The following is a 20393-nucleotide window of genomic DNA, read 5'->3' as shown; positions in this document are numbered from 1 at the left end:
ACCGGCTCCCTCGCCTCGGCTCTGCGCAGAGAAGGCGGAGGCTTGCGAACTTTGGACGCTCTGAGGGAGCCGGGGACAAGATCAGGGTCCGGTGTGGGCCCCTTGCTCCTTTCTCGGCTCCCACGGGCTCTGGGCCCTCCGTCCTCGTCCTCTGCATCCGCACACACTTCCCTCCCCAGAGCTCGTCCGGGTTCCTCCGCAGGTCTCCCGCTCGCCCCGGAGCCCGCTGGAGAGAAGTGACCTTGTGGGCCGCATACTTTCTCGTGACGTGTACAGGAGAGGCCCAGAGGCAGCCTGCGGCCTGCACACTCACGTCACTGCGGCCCTTCCTGCTCTAATGTCTACACGGTCTGCACCGCGCTCCCCGTGGCCCCGGGGAAGGGGAGAGAGGCCCTCGCTCCCCAGCAGCGTGCGTGTGCCGGGCAGAGGAGACTCTTCCACACTGACAAGAGAGAATCCCAAACCACCAGAGCCGCGCTGGCTGGCGTGGGAGCAGGGACACGAGCAAAGGCCGGGAAGGGCTCAGCTGGTCCCTTCGACGCCCCCGTACAGTCTGGGTCTCTGACAAGCAACGGTACTTGCGTTAGGGTCAAAGGTGCTTTGTGAACTCCGGGAGGCCGGTGTGGCCTCTCCCCCGCCCCACCCCAGGTCCGCTGCTCCGCCACGAGCCTGAGGGCACCAGGGACGCATGCGATGTCCCAGCGCAGCCGCTGGCCCACAAAAGGGAGGCAGCACCTGTCCTCCTGCCCCCCAGGCCTGTGTGGAGGGGGGCACGAGAGAGACGAAAATGAGAGACGAAACGCTTTGTGAACAGCGTCGCACCTGTACAACGAAAGAAGTGACAGGAGAGGACCGACCGACCAGGAGGGCGCACGCTCTGCCCACTTCTGCCTGCCGCCTCCGCCCGAGGCCGCCCTTGCCACAGCGGACAGCCGGCAGTGCAACCGACCCTGCCGGCGGAGTGAGGGGACCATCGAGCTCCCACAGGCCTGTGAGCGCACACACGGCGGCAGCGTGTCGCGGGCCCCTCCCGCCAGGTGTCCGCGCTCAGCCCCCGGACGGCCGCGCCGGGCTGCGGCTCAGCTCCCGCGCCAGCTGCTCGGGCAGGCGTGGGGGCCGCACTGGGGTCGCAGTCTTGGGTCTGCCCCGAGGGGGATGGGCGGCGAGTCCTAGAGGCCGGCCCTGCAGCCGGGGGACGCCTTCCCAGGAGCTCCCGGCTCTCACCACAGCGGTCTTCGCAGGGACATTCCAGTTTCGCAGATTCTCAACACAGCAAGACACGGAGTCAGACTCGTTTGAGGAGTATTTAAATCATTTATTGCCATTAAGTTCCAGCACTTGTGGAGGCATGCCGCATGGAAGCAGAGACACGCTCTTGACCACTAGCAGGGACAGGCCCGTGGCTAGCTGTCGGTGCCTACAGATCCCAATGTCCTCTCTTCAGTTACTCATTAAGTAAATTCTACCAGGTAATGTATGCATCACTGCAGATAAAACCATCACATGGACTCTTCGTGAGGAGAAGGATATTCAGGGCGTGTAAGGCAGCAGAGAGTTGTTTTAGGGACTCTCAGCTATTTCTAGAAAAATTGGTTAGTAAAAATAGCATTCAGCTGATTTCCTCAGCAAGACTATTGTGAGGATGGAATCCGTGACTGGGCGGCACCGGCAAAGCTGTCCCTCCACAGCCCTGGCTTCTCCTGTCCCGCTGTTAGGCTTATGCCTTTTTACTCATCCTGGAAATAAACACAAAGAAAGATCCAATGAGAAACAAATGTCACTGCCCGGCTCAAAGACCTTGGGTGGCATCAGGAAGACACCTTCACATTTATTTCAACTTCTCGTTTTATAGAAACAGTAACGTTCCACCTCCTGTTAATCTGCGTTGCACTCACTGACCAATCAGAGTTTTAAATTCGGCAGCGCATGGTCTTCCCTTTCCAACAGCACATTTTTACTCAGAATCCAGTTCCCCACTGCTAACATGATCTCCGCGCACGCACGCCCACCGCCGGTCCCCCAAGGCCTCGAGATTTAAGTTTCATTGCCCCCAGCTGCCCCAACCGCGTGACGCTGTCGGAGCCGCTCACTCGTGCTTGATGAGGCGTCCTCCCTGAACCAGCTGCGCGACCTCGTTGGTGGCGTGGCAGGCGAACAGGAGCCAGTTTCGAGGCTGCACCTTGTAGGCGAATCTCATGAAGGTCAGCGAGTAGCAACAGAGGGCTGCCGGGACAGCAAAGCCGGGCGTGACTCACAGTCCAGCACACCCCGAGCTGCTGTGATCACAGGTCGGCGGCTCAATCGCCTTCATCAGAAAACGCGTCTCTTCGCTACAACCGTCCACAGACAACACACGTTGTTGCTTACACGCTCCCACGACTGGGGAGCGCGCCCTGTGACTCCCTCTGCCGTCAGGGTTGACCTGAGCCAACACCTCAGGCTCGCGTTTGTTGGCTCAGGATCCTGGGCTCTAGCTGCTTTTTCTGCTCCCCCGGAGCTGTTCCCAACGCACTGTCCGAAACAACTGCTGCTTAATCCCCACAGCAAGATTTTTAAGGTCCAATATCGGGATTTCAAACAGACTTAAAGGCACTCCTTTCAAGTCAAGTTCAAGAGGACACATTCTGCAGCTGTGCGTACTAGCTGTGAAAGGGAACAGGACCTTGCCACGTCCCGGGTGCGTATTTCCGAACAGCCCTGTTTCTCCCTCCCCGGGAGCAAGCAGCACCCGTGCCGGCCACCTTCCCTGTGCGTTACTTTCCGAGAGAGGCCGCGGCACCGCAGCGACAGCTGGAAGTGCACACCCAGGAGCCTGGGACCCTGTAATTCCACGCAGTCAAGTCCTCCCCGGTATTCAAATCTGTGTCCTTACCAAATGTCATCCGCCCACTGATAATCTCTGGAGACTTTTTCATGTCATTGATGGCAGCAATGGGAAGACCCCAGTTGGCTACAGGGCCCCAGAAATGCTACAAAAATGAGAGGAGAAGGAGAAGGATAAGGGAGGCGGGAAGAGGAAAGGGGAAGGTGGGCTCCTTCCCTTAAACCATGAGGGAACGCTGTGCGGGGAACCTGACCTTCACGTGCAGCTGCACTGGTCAACGGCGGGCGGGCAAACGTCCGGCCACAGACTGTGCAACGGTGTGCCCAGACTCGACGGCTCTTCCAGGGTGAGCCCCGCGTCAGAAAGGAGTTGGCTGATCACCAAGGCCCCCGCCAGCTTCCAAATTACCTCTAGGTAATCTCCGTCCCACTCAGAGAACTTTAAGTCAGATGAACTTCTTACCCAGTTCCCACGGGCCACCACTTAAATCTCCTTACAACTATTCTCGGTAATATTAGGTTTAAATCTAAAAAAACCTCTTTTTCAAATTTTCATTAAGATATTTGTCAAAATCTCTCCTAACACCGATCCTAGATTGGAGATCATTTCTGAAGAAAGCAACTGTGAAGGGGAGAAGTGGCTTCCCGGCCCCTACGAGCTCTAGATTTAGATCAGAGAGCTCGGAGATCGCTCGGAACCCCAGGGATACTAAGAAATTGAGACTGGAAGGTACTTTCAGAGTCACAGCAACAACCTACGTTTAGAGAAGTTCTCAGCGGTTTTTCACACTGTGATGGCAGCTGTCCCAGGACAGCAAAACGATGTCACCCTAAGGCCATCTAAGTCAATATCATGCTGTCAACGGCAGCGACAGCCAATCGATTTACGTTCTGAAGGTGAACTGAGTTCAGTGGCTTTTCCCATTAAATGAAAAAGTCTTTCATTAATGTACAATTTTCAATACTTTAAAGTGTGAAAGAAACCACTCCTTGTTGGCCCACCCCCCTTTTTAGTGATCAGGCCATTCACCAGTGGCCCACTCCCGCCGTCAGGACATTTCAGGCAAATTCAGACTGCTGAGTGCTTTTCTAACATTGACCAACACGGACCAGGAGTCAGGAATATCCGAAATTTCATTTAGAAGTAGGAAACAAGGGAAATGCAAGAAAAGTAAATGACAATTACGTCTGGCCTAATAGGAGAATATTCTGATGCGCTTACTTAACGCGCTGCACTGGAAGCAGGAGGCTCAGGCCGCAAGGAGGTGCAAAGCATCAGAGCTCCCGGGCCCGCACACAAGGTATGACCTCATGCATCAGACACAGCTGGTGTGAGGAATCTCGAAGGTTCTGGGGCTGGGGGCGGGGGGGGGGGGTGCCGCTAATCAGTCCTCTTGTCTCCGGACACTATCTGAGGGAGATGCATGTGCTGGAACTGTAATTTCTTACACCTGGACACGGAGTGGCCGCTCCCCACCCCCCACCAGAGCTCTGGAAAGGTCTGGAGTGGGAGGGTGCATCCCACAGCTCTGCTCTGTGCGTTGGTCCCAACATCTACCTTTTCGCGCAGAGCTGGGGCTGGAACAGAGCCTGGAGAGTTTATCCATGACCAGGCACAAAGGCGTCTCTGCCCACAGCTGGGGCCAAGGAGCAGGACCATGGCAGGATCTGGCACCTCGAGTAGCCCTGGGGGGCTTGGCTCACATGGTGGCATTCTAGGTTCTAGTTTGAGGCCTGTGACGTGTGAACCGAGCTCAGCAAGTTAGGGGAGATTCACACTTGTGATGATAAACACTGGGATACACCTGAAGCGGGGCTCTTAAAAAGAACACGAAAGGTAAAAATGATCTCAACAGCAGTGTACAGAAAGAGGCGACTGTAGAACGTGAAGAATTCATCCTTTCTATCGACTGCAAGCTTGAGTTCGCACGTCCCTGTTCAGAAACGCGGGTTTGGTCCAGCTCAGCAGCCGGTGCACTGGTCCTGCCAGGAGCGAGCGCCCAGAGTGGATGGGAGCCCACAAGGGGCCCTTGGGAGAGCCGCCAGCCACGGCGGCTGCGTCCGCCAGCGCAAGCCAAGGAAGCCAGGCCTGCTGTCCGTAAGTCTGGCAGCGCACAAGGTCTGCAAGAGCCTAAAATAAAGTAGAGCAGTTCTCTTACCGTGCTATTTTGTGAGGCGTCCCCAAGGTTCAGACGGGAGAGATGTGGGGGGGAAAAAAGAAAAGATTAGATGTTTTGGAAGATCACGGCTCTATCCGGTTACTTCAACCTCACACGTGTGTTCACGTTTCAGCAGCAGAACGACCCGCGGAGCCGCACACATTCCTCACAGCAGCTCTGACCCAGCAAAACGAAGCCTCTCCTTTACCAAGACAAGCGTAGGCCTGAGAGGGAAGCTGTCCCACAGAAATATAATGCAAGTCACTACCAGGAGCCACATAGGTCATTTCACAATTTCTAGAAGCCACATTAAAAGTAAAAAGAAACGGGGCGCCTGGGTGGCTCAGTGGGTTAAAGCCTCTGCCTTCAGGTCAGGTCATGATCCTGATCGAGCCCCGCATCGGGCTCTCTGCTCGGCAGGGAGCCTGCTTTCCCCTCTCTCTCTGCCTGCCTCTGTGCTACTTGTGATCTCTGTATGTCAAATAAATAAATAAAATCTTTAAAAAAAAAGTAAAAAGAAACTACAGAACTATGTTAGTTTATTCTAACCTGTCAAAAATAATTTAATTTGAACTGGTGCTCAACTAAAGCTTAGCAACGTGGCATTTCACATTCTGTCTTTGTACTAGGTGTCTGAGATCTGGTGTACTGACATCTGTGGCACGTGTCGTTCGGCCCGGCCACGGGATGGTGCTCTGCTGCCCTCTGCGGCTCACGGCAGCTACGCCCGGCGCAGGCTGACGGGGCGCTCCTCTGGAAATGACCAGCTAGCGAGAGCACAGAGCTGCAGAACTCGAGGAACGCGGAGCCTTCACCATTTTGGCTAACAGGTTATCACCGGAACAAGAACCCCTAAAAACAGGCATATAATTTTACATTTCGTTCACTTCTAAGACTCTGGAACCTCAAACAGTGCTTGGCATTTTATAAGCATTCAGCAAGTCTTCGTTGAATGAATGAAAGAATGAATAGTAAAAACTTATGACATTGTATTCTTCTGAATGTTAAACTTGGTACCATTCAAAAATGCATCAAAAATTTTATGATGAATTACTTTTATTTCTGAAATGGCAATTCTTTTTGCAGGATATAGCTTAATTGTTTTGTACAAAAAATTGATTTTGTACAAAATCTTAAAAGTTTAGGTACTGAGTTAATGAAATAAATGATAAAATCCTTTATAAACACACATCCAAATGGCTCTTCTCACCATTTTGACTTAGAGATCAAGAGGGTTCTAACTGCCAGCATGAAAATATCCACTGACAATGCTAATATAGTAATCTTCTTCAAATAGTTTCTATTACGAAATACAAGAAGCCTAGAAGGAGCCTTTCGAGGTTAAGTGAATTTTTAGAACAGATTATTTTTCAACTGAAGAGATCATGTTACCAAGACTATCTCATAGGAAGTCCAAACCAAGCAGGGTGCTTTGCGGCAGAAGTTGGGGATTGCCCTACCGGACCCCACAGCGTAATCCAGTGGACTGTGACCACACTCACCAGCAGGGTCACTACTCTTTGTTGTTGTTAATTTCAAAGGTAAAATTTAGTGATTTATCAGTTGCATGAAGCACCCTGTGCTCATCACATCACTTAACCTCCTTCATGCCCATCACCCAGTTACCTCATCCCCCAAACCCTTCCCCTGTGGTAACCCTCAGTTGGTTCCCTATAATAAAGTCTCTTATGGTTTGTCTCCTTCTCTATTTTTATCTTTTATTATTTTTCCTTCCCTTCTTCTATGTTCATGTTTTGTTTCTTAAAGTCCACATGAGTGAAATCATAGTCTTTGTCTTTCTCTGACTGACTTCTATTTCGCTTAGCGTAATACACTCTAGTTCCATCCATGTCGTCGCAAAAGATGAGATTTCATTCCTCTTGATGGCTAAGTAATATTCCATTGTGTATATATACACAGCACCATTCATCTTCATCTATCAATGGACATCAACTGGGCTCTTGTGGACATCGCTGCTATAAACATTGGGGTGCAGGTGTCCCTTCAGATCATTGTGTTTGTATCCTTTGGATAAATACCCAGCAGTGCAATTACTGGGTCATTGGGTAGCTCTGTTTTTAACTTTTTGAGGAACCTCCATACTATTCTCCAGAGTGGCTGCACCAGCTTGCATTCCCACCAACAGTGCAGGAGGGTTCCCCTTTCTTTGCATCCTCACCAACATCTGTTGTTTCCTGCCTTGTTAATTTTAGTCATTTGAATGGTGTGAGGTGGTATCTCACCATGGTTTTGATCTGTATTTCCTTGATGCCGACTGATGTTGAGCATTTATTCATGTGTCTGTTGGCTATTTGTATGTCCTCTTTGGAAAAATGTCTGTTCACGTCTTCTGCCCATTCCTTGACTAGAGATTTTTTTTTCCAGTCTCACTATTCTTAAAGCATCTTTGTTCAAGATCTGAACAAAGAACCAGATTTAATTAGCTATAAATTAACAGTGGCACATTTCTGCCACGAAAATATTTTAAAAGATGTAGTTTTAAAAATCTAAAATGTCAACTTGGAGATAATTTGGTTTTCAATTCAGGACTCTTTGTGAACTGTATAGCAGTTCAAATGCTACCCTATTTTACAGCATGAAAATGCTTACACAAAAAATGCTTATCTTCCAACCAAGAATATCCTACCCAGCTAAGTTATCATTCAGAATAGAAGGCAAGAGAATTTTCCAGACAAGCAAGAGCTAAAGAAGTTCATCACCCTCAATTAGCCTTATAAGTAACATGTTATTTGGTAATAAGAACATACACAAAAGAATAAATCTCACTGGGAAAATAAATATATAGTAAAGGTAAGTCAAATAACTACTTATAAAGCTAGTATGAAGGTTAAAAGACAAAAGTAGCAAAAATAACGATTACAGTAATTAGTTAAGGGACAAGATAAAAAGACATAAAATTTATCAAAAATATAAATTAAGGGGGAGGGGTGCTGAGCTTGGGAGTATCAAACTTACAGTTGTTATCAACTGAAAACTGACTGTTACAGATACAAGTTGTTATATATAAGCCTCATGGTAACCACAGAGCAAAAACCTGGAGTAAATGACAAAAAAATAAAGAAAGGTAGTTAAAACTCCAAAGGAAGACAGTGAGAGAACAGCGTAGCAGAGAACTACAAAATATCCAGAAAATAAGCAAAACGGCAATAAGCATATACCAACAAGCATTCCTTTAAATGTAAACAGACCAAATTCTTCAATCAAAAGAATAGCTGAATCAGTTAAAAAAAAAAAAAAAGATTCGTCTATATGCTGTCTACAACAATATGCTTTTGATGTAAAAACACACAAACTAAAATGAAAGGATAGAAAGTTTCCACACAAATGGAAACCAAAAGAATGGAGTTATCTATACTGATATCAGACAAAACAGACTTTAAAACAAAGACTGTAGTAAGAGACAAGAAAAGTGTTACATAATGGTAAAGGGGTTAATCCAACAAGGGGACATAATAGTTGTGACACAGGAGCATCTAAATATGTAAATATGTAAAGCTAATGCGCACATGCCTGAAGGGTGACACAGCCATCAACTTAATAATAGCAGAGGACTTAAATACCTTGCTTATATCAATGGATAAATCATCCAGATAAAATTGATCAAAACATTGGCCTTCACTCACAAGTTAGACCAGATGAAGGTAACAGATACATATAAAGAACACTTCATCCAAAAGCAACAAAATATATATTCTTCTTTTTTTAAAAAAAATATTATTTATTTATTTATTTGACAGAGAGAGAGAGAGATCACAAATAGGCAGAGAGGCAGGCAGAGAGAGAGAGGAGGAAGCAGGCTCCCTGCTGAGCAGAGAGCCCCATGTGGGACTCGATCCCAGGACCCTGAGATCATGACCTGAGCCGAAGGCAGCGGCTCAACCCACTGAGCCACCCAGGCGCCCTCTTCTTAAGTGCACATGAACATTTTCCAAGACAGATCATATATTAGGTCACAAAACAAGTCTTAATAAATCTAAGATCGAAATCAAGCATCTTTTCCGACCATTGTGATATGAAACTAGAAATTAATTACATGAAGGAAGCTAGAAAACTCATAAATATATGGAGATTAAACAACATGCTACTGAGTAACTGATAGGTCAAAGAAGAAATAAAAAATGCCTTGAGACAATCGAACATGGAAATTTATCATACCACAATTTAAGGGCTGCAGCAAAAGCAGTTCCATGAAAGAAGCTAAAAGCAGTAAAAGCCTACTTCAAGAAACAAGAAAAGTCTCAAACAACCTAACATACTTTGAGGAACTATAAAAAGAACAAAAGAAGCCCCAAGTTACTGGAAGGAAGAAAATAACAAAGATTAGAGCAGAAATAAATGAAATTGGAACCAAAAAAGAGCCAGACACACCATGAAAAAAGGAGGGAACTCAAATAAAACCAAAATGAAAGAAATACTAGAAGTGATACCACGGCAATACAAAGGACTGTAAGAGACTACTATGAGTAATTGTACACCAACAAACTAGACAACCCAGAAGAAATGGATGAATTCCTAGAAACATACAACCTACCAAGATTGAATCATAAAACAGAAAATCTGAACAGATTACTAGCGAAGGGGCTGAAATCAGTAATCAAAAACCTCCCCACAAACAGAAGTCCAGGACCACAGAGCTTCACGAGTGAACTCTACCAAATATTCAAAGAAGAATCAATACCAATCCCTTTCAAACACTTCCAGAAGCTAGAAGAGGGGTGAACTCTTAGAAAAACATTTTACAAGGCCAGCACTGCCCTGATACCAAAGTGAAACAAGGGTGCCATACAAAAAGGAAAATTACAAGCCAATATCCCTGATGAACACAGATGCAAAAATCCTCAAATACGAGCAAACGAACTCAACAATACATTAGAAGGAGCATCCACTCTGATCAGTGAGATTTATCCCTGGGCGTCAAGGATGGTTTGGCATCCACGCATCAGTGTGCTATATTCCACACTACACCCCATCAACAAAATGAAGGACACAAAAAATATGAGCATCTCAACAGATGAAGGAAGAAAAATTGACAAAACTGAATACCCATTTATGATACTAACTCTCAGTAAAGCAGAGAGAGAGACTGCACTGATAACACAGCAACTGGACATAATAAAGACACAAAAAACAAGCTCACAGCTCACGCCGCACTCAACAGTGAAAAGCTGAAAGCTATTCCTGTAAGACTGGAAACAAGGATGTCTATTCTCACCACTTTTATTCAACGTAGTACCGGATGTCCCAGCCAGAGCAACTGTGGCTCAGTTGGTTAAGCTGCTGCCTTCGGCTCGGGTCATGATCCCAGCGTCCTGGGATCGAGTCCCGCATCAGGCTCCTTGCTCTGCAGGGAGCCTGCTTCTCCCTCTGCCTCTGCCTGCCACTCTGTCTGCCTGTGCTCGCTCTCTCGCCCTCTCTCTCTGATACATAAATAAATAAAATCTAAAAAAAAAAAAAAAAAAAAAAAAAGGACACTGAAATTAGAAAGAAACTAAAACCGTCACTATTTGTGGGGCCCCTGGTTGGCTCAGTTGGTAGAGCACATGACTTCTGATCTTGACGTTGTGAGTTCGAGCCCCATGTTGGGTGTAGGAGATTACTTAAAAATAAAATCTTTAAGGAGCACTAGGTCCTCAGTCGTTTAAGTGACTCTTGATTTTGCCTCAGGTCATGATCTCAGGGTCATGAAATTGAACCTGGAGAGGGCTCCACACTCAGCAGGGACTCCGCTTAAGATTCTCTCTCCCCTTCCCTTTGCCCCTCACCCTGCTCGTGTGCTCTTTCTTGGGTAAATAAATCTTAAAAAAAAAAAAAAAAAAAAAGATCTTGGGGGGGAACACTGTTACTATTTGTGGTTAATGTGTTATAAAGTAGAACCCTGAAGACTCCACCAAAAAATGCTACACAAATTTAGTAAAATTATAGATTATAAATCAGTATACAGAAATCTGTTGTTTCTTTACAATAATAAACTATCAGAAAGAAATTAAGAAAATAATCCCATTTACAATTGCATCAAAAAAATAAAATACCTAGAAATAAATTTAATCAAGGAAGTGAAAGACCTGTATGTAGAAAACTATATTAACGAAAAAAACTAAAGATGACACAAGGAAACACAAAGCCATTCCATGCTCAGGGATGGAAGAACGAATATTGTTAAAATATTCATACCACCCAGCAACAGAGTCGATGAAACCCCTATCAAAATCCCAATGGCATTTTCCACAGAAATAGAACAATCCTAAAATTTGCATGGAATCATAAAAGACCTTGAACAGGCAAAGCCATTTTGAAAAAGAACAAAGCTGGAGGCATCAGGCTCCCTGATTTCAATCTATGTAACAAAGATGTAGAATTAAAACTGTATAGTACTGGCATAAAAACGGACACAGCTCGGGGCGCCTGGGTGGCTCAGTGGGTTAAGTCTCTGCCTTCGGCTCAGGTCATGCTCTCAGGATCCTGGGATCGAGCCCCAGTGTGAGCCCCAGTGTCGGGCTCTCTGCTCAGAGGGGAGCCTGCTCCCCTCCCCCCAACCGTCCCTCTCCCTACTTGTGATCTCTCGCTCTCTGTCAAATAAATAAAATCTTTTTTAAAAAATTAAAAGTTAAGTGTTGGCAAAGATGTGCAGCATGTCAACCAGTTGCGCACTGCTGGGGGGATGTCACTGGTGTGGCCGCTGTGGGCACAGTACGAAGTCCCTCAAAAAATTAACACTGAAGTCAGTATGACCCAAAATTCCCCTTCTGGGTATTTGAAGAAAGCTGAAACACTAATTTGAAAAGACATATACACCCCACGTTCACTGAAGCATTATTTACAACAGCCAAGATGTGAAATCCATCTCACTGGCCCAGATGGATGGATCAAGAAGTTGTAGCGTATGTATACAACAGTATTACTGAGCCATAAAGAAGAATGAATTTCACCATTTGCAACAATGGGGAAGGACGTCAAGGGCATTGTGCTAGGTGAAGTCAGTCAGAAAAGACAAATACTGTGTAATCTCTCTTATATGTGTAATCTTAAAAAAAAACCAGAAACACACACTCAGTAGGTACTGAGAACAGACGGGTGTTACCAGACGCAGGGACTGGGGGATGCAGGAAACGGGTGAGCTGTTTTGTTACAATTTAAATAAGTTGAAGAAAATTTCAAAAAGAATGTAATGTTGATTATTTAAAACATGACTTAATGACCGTAAAACACTCAGAGGATAGAGTTACTCTAAACACTGGCAGATACAAAAATCCACAACTCAACATTCCTTAATTCCATGTCACTTGTCCAAACCATGAACCAACTACTAACTCAGAAAATCCCAAATCCCTATTTTTGCATTTTATCAGAGCCACGCTAATGAAAAGGTGTATGAGTATCTGTTCCAAGGAACGATAAATTTTTAAACATCACACAAACTTCAATTTGGGGAGTTGTAAATATGTAAAACTGTAATAAAGAAATATCCCTGGTTTTGGGGCCCCTGGGTGGCTCAGTCGGTTAAATGTCCCACTCTTGATTTCGGCTCAGGTCATCATCTCGGGGTTCTGAGAAGCCTCGAGTTGGGCTCCCTGCTCAGTGCAGAGTCCACCTGAGAGCCTGTCCCTCTTCCCCCACCCCCAAGCCCCGCACCAGTGTGCAAGCGTGCTCTCAAATAAATCAATCTTTAAAAAAAAAATACCCCTGATTTTTCTATTTGGTATGCTGCCTTTATTTACATGAAGGTTAAAACAACAACAAAAAAAGTATAAGGGTCTTTCTTCTCGTGTTCAGTTACACCCTTAACTCTCAGGAGGAAACCGGACCTTCCTGGCAGAGGCTGATGGTGGAGGTAATGAAGGACAGCCACTGTGTGGTTCCAAACAAAACCAAACCCCCAAAACTTTTCCTTGTTCTTCTCATTAATTTGGAAGTGGCTGTTGGGTTCAAGATTTCTTCTAAGCTCATTTTTATTTTCATAATGTCTCCTGAACACTGCCAATCTGAGCTTCTCATTTTCCTAAAATTACGGACAGTAACTGTTCGGTTTCTCTGAAAGGATCGTTAGTCCCTGTCCCTGGTCATTTGCTTAGATGGTACTAAGGGAATCCAAGGGACAGGCCCGCAGTCTACTAACTGGACGACGGAAACGACCTCTGGGAACTGGACGGAGCGGGCAACCGGGCTCTCGCATGACCAGTTCTGCTTCAGCTCCATCTGCTGCATGAACTGTCTAAAGGTCAGTTACACGGCGGGGAAGGGAAGCCAGCAGCAGGGTACCGGAAGCAGAGGGGCAGAGAGAAGAGGCACAAAGTACCTTTCACCTTCTCTTTTAAAAGATGTTATTTATTTATTTATTTATTTGAATGAGAGACAGAGAGAGAACCAGTGGGGGTCAGGAGCAGAGGGAGAGGGGCAAGTGGGCTGTGCGTTGAGCACAGACCCCGACAAAGGGCTCGATCTCCGGACCCTGAGATCAGGACCTGAACTGAAGTCGAGAGTCGGACGCTTAACTGACTGAGCCCACCCGGGAGCCCAGACCTTACTTCTTTTTGAAACCGCATCTTGTGCATTGCTATTTTCCTCTGAACCCTAACCCGACTTCCCCACGGTGGCTCCGTGAACTTGGTGTCCAGAGGCCTCAAGTTCGGACTAGATATCACTTCCTCGTGTGGCAAGCGAGGGCTGGCCTATCAGACGCCTAAGGTCTGTCCCAGGGGCGCTCTTCTATCGTTCGGGAAGGGGTCCCTGTCGTCCTACGGCCACTTCTCACCTGGGTAGTAAGGAGAAATCCTTAAAGCTTTCCTGAAAACAAGGAGTTAAAATTAGAACAGCACTCCTTATTAACTAAAGACTATCCCTGGCAAACACCCCATTAATTTCGGATTTCTAAGTGTGCTGACAGACCGACGAACGTAAAATCCTCCATGATCTAGGTTCTGCTTAAGAAACCACCCTCCACACGTGCACATCCGCACACATACGTGCACCTGCACGCACCTGCCCGCTCGCAGGGAGGGTCCGTGCCCCGAGTGCGCCTGCAGACCGCTGCGGACCCCGTCATGGACACACTCATCCCGCATCAACACGCACCCTTCCATCTCACTGGTCCTTCCCGACCCAAACTCAGGACAGCGAGGAATGACAGGACCCGCAAAAGCAGAAAGAGCTATCTTCTTTTACTCCATTAAGAAGGCTTATAGAGTGGGGCGCCTGGGTGGCTCAGTGGGTTGGGCCACTGCCTTCGGCTCGGATCATAATCTCGGGGTCCTGGGATCGGGTCCCGCATCGGGCTCTCTGCTCGGCGGGGAGCCTGCCTGCCTCTCTGTCTACTTGTGATCTCTCTCTGTCAAATAAATAAATAAAATCTTTAAAAAAAAAAAAAAAAAAAAGAAGGCTTATAGAGAGATAATTAAAAAAAACAACAACACACATACACACACAAAAAAAACATAGGGGGTGCCTGTGACTCAGTCAGTCCAGCGCACGACTCTTGATCTCAGGGTCATGAGTTCAAGTCCCACATTGGGTGCGGAGATTACTTAAAAAAAAAAAAAAAAAAAGTAGAGATCCAGGAAGTTCTTGATTCAAGAACCTCACTAAGGTAAGAAATCGTGAGAGGAAGGGCGCCTGGGTGGCTCAGGGGTTAAGCGTCTGCCTTCGGCTCGGGTCGTGATCCCAGGGTCCTGGGATCGAACCTCACATCGGGCTTCCTGCTTGGTGGGGAGCCCGCTTCTCTCCCTCTCCCACTCCCCCTGCTTGTGTTCCCTCATCTCTCTGTCTCTGTCAAATAAATAAATAAAAATCTAAAAAAAAAAAAAAAAATCGAGAGGGAGATGGAAGGCACCAGAAAGAGCACCAGAACCCAGGGAATTAAGCACGGAATATTACTCTTGTCAAGCACTATGCCATGTTGGCGAACAGCTACCAAAGCACAAGAGGTGAGTAACTGCCCAGGACACAGCGGAAGATCACCAGGGCTAGTGTTCTAACTCATCATTCGGGTTTAATAACACTACTGTAAATCACTTCTGTAAAAATTGTCAGTAATTACTTGGTATTATTTAATATTAAGACCCTATTTAAGGGGTGCCTGGCTGGCTCAGTTGTTAAGTGTCTGCCTTCCGCTCAGGTCATGGCCCCAGGGTCCTGGGATCGAGCCCTGCATCGGGCTCCCTGCTCAGTGGAAGTCTGCTTCTCCCTCTCCCAGGCTTGTGTTCCCTCTCTCGCTGTCATAAAATTAAAAATCTTTAAAAGAAAAAAAAAAAAAAAAAACCTATTTAGTTGTGTCCGGTTATCCTGGTAATGCCTTTTACAGCTGTTTTCTTCCATGTGTGGAAGTGTGGCTCCAATCAAAGTCCACACTACCTCTAGTCAGAGCCTGTTTCCTTCCTTACCTTCTGTTTCTCTCTGGAAAAAAAAATCAACATTTCAAAATACACCCTGAGGGATGCCTGGCATTTGAGCAGGCGGAGCACAAGCTCTGCTTCTCCGGGTTACGAGCTGAAGCCCCATGTCGGGTGCAGAACACTCTTCAAAATAAATATTTTTTTAAGATTTTATTTATTTATTTGACAGAGAGAGAGAGAGATCACAAGTAGGCGGAGAGGCAGGCAGAGAGAGAGGGGGAAGCAGGCTCCCCGCTGAGCAGAGAGCCCGATGCGGGGCTCGGTCCCAGGACCCTGAGATCATGACCTGAGCTGAAGGCAGATGCTTAACCCACTGAGCCACCCAGATGCCCCACTTAAAAATAAATTCTTAAAAAGAAAAAAATACACTCGAAAATTCACTTTAGTAAGAAAGACATTTCAACCTTACTCCTAAAATGTGACTGACGCAAGTTTAAAATATCTCTATAAAATATGACTTTAAATTTTTGCTAAAACACTCAACTATGTTATTAAAATAGTTTTTAAAATTCTAGAACAGGGTGCCTGGGTGGCTCAGTCGTTAAGCATCTGCCTTTGGCCCAGGTCATTATCCCATAGCCCTGGGATCGAGCCCCACATCAGGCTCTCTGCTCAGCAGGAAGCCTGCTTCTCCTTCTCCCACTCCCCCTGCTTGTGTTCCCTCTCTTGTGCCCTTGTGCTCTGTCTCTCTCTCTCCCTCTTCCGCCCTCTCTGTGTTAATAAAATCTTTTTTTTTTTTTAATTTTATTTATTTGTCAGAGACAGAGGGAGAGAGAGCGAGTGAGCACAGGCAGACAGAGAGGCAGGCAGAGGCAGAGGGAGAAGCAGGCTCCCTGCCGAGCAAGGAGCCCGATGTGGGACTCGATCCCAGAACCCTGGGATCATGACCTGAGCCGAAGGCAGCGGCTTAACCCACTGAGCCACTCAGGCGTCATAAAAAATAAAATTCTAGAACAGCTTTAGTTTAGAAATAGCTCTAGATCCCTTCAGTAGGCTGTAAATAAATCCAGATCTTCAGTTGGTAGGGAGTGCAAAGTAGATAGAACAAGTTATTGAGGTGAGAAGAATCATGTCTGATCCGGAAGAGGGACACAAATAAGTTTTCTTCTTTATGCTTCATTCTACTTTACAAAAGCACAGCAGGGCTGTGAGCCAGAAGCTTGGAAGAACACAGAGGGAAAACTTTCCTCTGGTAAGTTCTAGGAGAAAGAGTTTCTCTTTCCAGGAGAAAAAGCTTAAATAAAGATGTGGTGGTGAGGTTTGGATATGAGCCCTCAAACCACCCTCCATCACTGGCAGTGCTGGCAGGAAATCGCACTGTTCCAAGAATGGTATCGAATTCAAGCCTGGATCTCACCCCACATACCCAGTTCACAAAAGTGATTCCGGGTAAAAAAAAAAAATCACAGAGCTTTAGGCCTCACACTTAAGATTTTTAACTTTATCCATTAAAAGTATACAATGTTTCTGCTCACACACAGAAAATAGCAGAGTGTAAATTGAACAGTGATTTGGAGTTTCCGAATTTCTTCACATCCCTCATCCAGTTTAATGTTCTTAAGAACCCAACCAGATAAGGCATTATCATTAAACCCATGTCATAGTAACCGAGGTCCACTTGGATTGGACTTGCTTGTGATCCCTTGGTTAGGAGTGGTTCTTCTGTCTGCTGCCCTAGCAGGCAGCTCTCTTCCTGGACACTGCAATTCTCTGCTTTTCCTCATTTAGTCAGAGCTTAACTCCAAGTAACACTGGAAAAAGTATACACATATTAAGCCACATGAAGTTAGTCTTAGAAAAAGAGGTTAAGCTGTATGTCAAAGTATTTCATGGAAAAGCCTGCCTCTCAGAAACAAATCCACTAGAGGAAAAAAGAAAAAGAAATAGAAAATAATCGTAAAAATAGTAATAGAAATAAAAAATAGAAAACCAAGCTCTCTTCCTGGAAAATACACTTAAACTATTCCTATTATTACGTAATTCCTATTATTACATTACATAACACTACTACAAATGTTAGGTAACCATCGGTATTTTTTTAAAATATGAGTAAGAGTAACTGGTTGATTCTTAATTATTCTATACAATTTTGTCCTTAGCTGTACCTAAAGACAAGGAAGACTCCTTATCTAGAACAGAAAGCAAGCGTAGCAGAGGCAGTGCTCACAAGCCAGGGTAGGCTCACCGCAGAGACGAAGAACAGATCCTCGCACTACTACGTGCTCGGATTTCCCCGACACTACTAGATAACTAATTTATCCGTTATCTGATAAATAACTCCACTGCACAGCACTAAACATGGGTTCACTAACCACAGTCCCTATTTAAGTACAAAAGCTTCCCGTCTGGAAAGTCAGGAGTGAAGCTTGTTTCCAAACGCACTCCACCACGTGAGCCGGCATCACCGGTCTCCCGGCATCCCCTCTCCGGGCATCACCTGTCCCCCGGCATCACCCGTCCCCCGGCGCTGCGCGGTGAGGTTAGCGGTAAACAGGATCTGCCAAAAGGCCAGGCCTTTCAATCAATCCTTTTTACACTGGCAAAAATCCGCCTGCCCTCACACGGCGGCCTCTGCACGGTTACAGGACTTCTGTCTCCCCAGGCGGCAGGACTCGCCTCCCGACACACCATTCGCTACTGAAAACACAGACAGACGGACAGACGGACAAAACAGGGCCCCACGCCTCACTAGGTTTTAAACCACGACCCAGGAAAACCAGAAACCAAGCCCTAAGAGAAGCTACTTAGAACTGCTTCAAGGTCACACGGAGCGTTCTGCAGTAACCGCCGGCGCCCCAAGGGTCGGGCTGAAATCAAATCAGGTGTCCACAGGCCTTCCGCCCGCCAGTGTCCTTAATTCTAACCGGAGAGAAGTCCGGCGAGAGCGAGCGCGGCCTCGGGGCGACTCCGGCTCGGTCGGCAGAACAGCCGACGTACACTCCCCTCGGCTCACCCGCGTCCCTAAAACCAGAAAACCGGAGGGCGGCCTGGACGCAGCCCCCGCAGCCCCCGCGGCCCCCGCGCTCCGCAGCAGCCCCCGCAGCCCCCTGCGCTCTCCCGCGGCCCCTGCGCTCTCACAGCGCCTCCCACTGGCGCCTGCCAGCCCCGCGCCCCCGCACCGCCACCGCACACCTCGGCGCGCAGCCGCGGGACAGGTGCCCCGAGCCCGGCCCGCCGCCGGGGACTTGGCGACTTCCCGCCAGGAAGCCGCGCCGGGGGCGAGGGTCCTCCCACAGCCCCGCGGCCCCCCGCCCCGCCGCCCGCTGTCGCGGCCCGACCCCCGCCCCGCCGCCCGGCTGCCGCGCCCTGGTGACTCCGCGTCCCGGGCGGCGCGGACCCGACCTCCGCGAGCCCTCGCTGGTGCCGAGGTCCGGCCCGGGGGGCTCGTCACCTCATGAGGTAGTCCCGGAAATCCTTGCTCCGGACATAGTCCGCCGCTTTCCGCACCAGCGCGCCCGCCATGGCCGTGCCCGACACCAGCCGCCCGCGCCGCCCTCGCCCGCGCTCCTCGGAGCCCAGGGACACCCAGCCTAGCGGACAGCGCGGACGCCGCACCCGCTCGCGGGCCCGCCTCACGACAGCCGGCTCCGCCTTACGGCCGCGCCGCGCCGCCCGGCTCTCGGCCTATGGGAGGACGCGGGGCGGGAGGCGGCGGCGCGGATTGGCTGGCTTGCGCCGCACACCGTCTCACCGCCCCTCGGGGGCCTCGGGGGCGGGGCCTCATGTCGTAAAACGGCCGGAGGCGGCGGGGATTGGTTGGCGGTCGCTTCTGGCGCGGCTGCCAGGGTCCCGCCGCGACGGTGCCACCGCCACGACCCGGGCTCCTGCGGCCGCCTCCGCGTTTGTGGCCGCCTCCTCGCAAGGGCACCTTGGCGCGCGGGGAGCGCAGGGGTGGGGACGCGCGCAGGGGTGGGGACGCGCGGCGGCGTCGCCTCGGGGCGGGAAGGCAGGAGGCTTCGATGGTTCGGCTCTTCGCAGGCCCGTGCGGGACGGCCGGGTCCCGGGAGCTGCCTCTGGTGGGGGCGCGGGGCCCGGCGCGGTGGGCGCCGCCGGCGGGGGCGGAGATCGGAGCCACCGCCCGGGCGCAGGGCGGGGCTGGCACGGACCACGGGCCGGCCGGCGGCGCAGACGTGTCCTGGGACCGAGCCGCGGGCTTGTGCAACTCCCGAGCGCAGCGTGGATTTAATGCGCTCTCCGGCGCCCTGCGCTGGCCCTGAGCCGCGGGGGGTCCGAGCCGGAGGGGGGTCCGCGCCGCTGGGGGGTCCGAGCCGCAGGGGGTCCGAGCCGCAGGGGTGTGAGCCAGGGGCGCTCCGTGCAGGAACGTGGGGAGGGAAGGGTCCGGCCCGGCTGCCGAATGGGATCGGAGTTCTGGGAGCCGGGCTTTCCCCGCGGCTTCAGGGGCCGCCGTGAGCAGGACCTTCTCGTGTTAATAACAGTCTCCGCCACGTAAATACGAAGCGGCGGCGCCTGGGGGCTCAGCCATGATCCCAGGGTCCCGGGGTGCAGCCTCGGGGAGCGCTCCTGGCTGGGCGGGGAGCCTGCTTCTCCTCGCCGGCCGCTCCCCCTGCTTGCGGGCGCCCTTTCTCGCGAATAGGTGGATAAAACCTTTCCATACGGAGCAGGCTGTGTGGTCTAATGCTGAAGGACATACGGGGGGCAAGAGGTCCAGCTGCGTTATTTCGTAAAACCTGAGAAAGCCCTAAAACCGCTACCTGGTCCGTGCATGGACAGAGTATAGAAGGTAAAGATGCAAACGTCGCTGGCTGCCTTGTGTCCCGGGTTGCAGGAGAAAGACTCATGCCCATCCGAGTTTGGGAGTGACCGCCACACACGGGGCTGTACTCCGCTTCGGCGTTGACTGGTCGGAGCAGGAGCTGTGAGGGAGACAGATGGCTGCAGCCGGAGGAGACAGGGGCTGCTGCTGCCCCTCGGAACAATTTGTTACTTAAACTGTAACCCCTGGAGGATTTTACTAGTTGCCAAGCACATTTAGATATGGCCTTAA

At 49.2% G+C, this 20393-nt stretch overlaps 1 protein-coding gene across 1 annotated transcript; it reads right to left on the bottom strand.

Moving 5' to 3' along the window:
* Positions 1-1294: 1294 nt before the first annotated feature.
* On the bottom strand, positions 1295-18902 carry MPC1 (mitochondrial pyruvate carrier 1). The gene is made up of 5 exons (XM_044242474.1): positions 18780-18902; positions 4983-4986; positions 2873-2969; positions 2091-2223; positions 1295-1736 (listed from the first exon to the last, which is right to left on the bottom strand). Exons 1-5 carry the CDS (start codon positions 18848-18850, stop codon positions 1718-1720), a joined length of 324 nt encoding a protein of 107 aa, XP_044098409.1. The 5' UTR covers positions 18851-18902; the 3' UTR covers positions 1295-1717.
* Positions 18903-20393: the final 1491 nt, after the last annotated feature.

Source organism: Neovison vison, chromosome 1 (genome assembly GCF_020171115.1).
Source record: "Neovison vison isolate M4711 chromosome 1, ASM_NN_V1, whole genome shotgun sequence".
Lineage (NCBI taxonomy): Eukaryota > Metazoa > Chordata > Mammalia > Carnivora > Mustelidae > Neogale > Neogale vison.
Note: the sequence above shows the minus strand (reverse complement) of the source record. Positions and strands in the feature narration are given on the sequence as shown.

Bases quoted from the DNA above. Each gene is read 5' to 3' on its own strand.
- MPC1 (XM_044242474.1), bottom strand. From the start codon at position 18,850: ATGGCGGGCGCGCTGGTGCGGAAAGCGGCGGACTATGTCCGGAGCAAG. The intron at 2,224-2,872 runs GTAAGGACACAG...CTGTCCCGGCAG, and splicing joins CAGTGGGCGGATGACATTTG to CCCTCTGTTGCTACTCGCTG.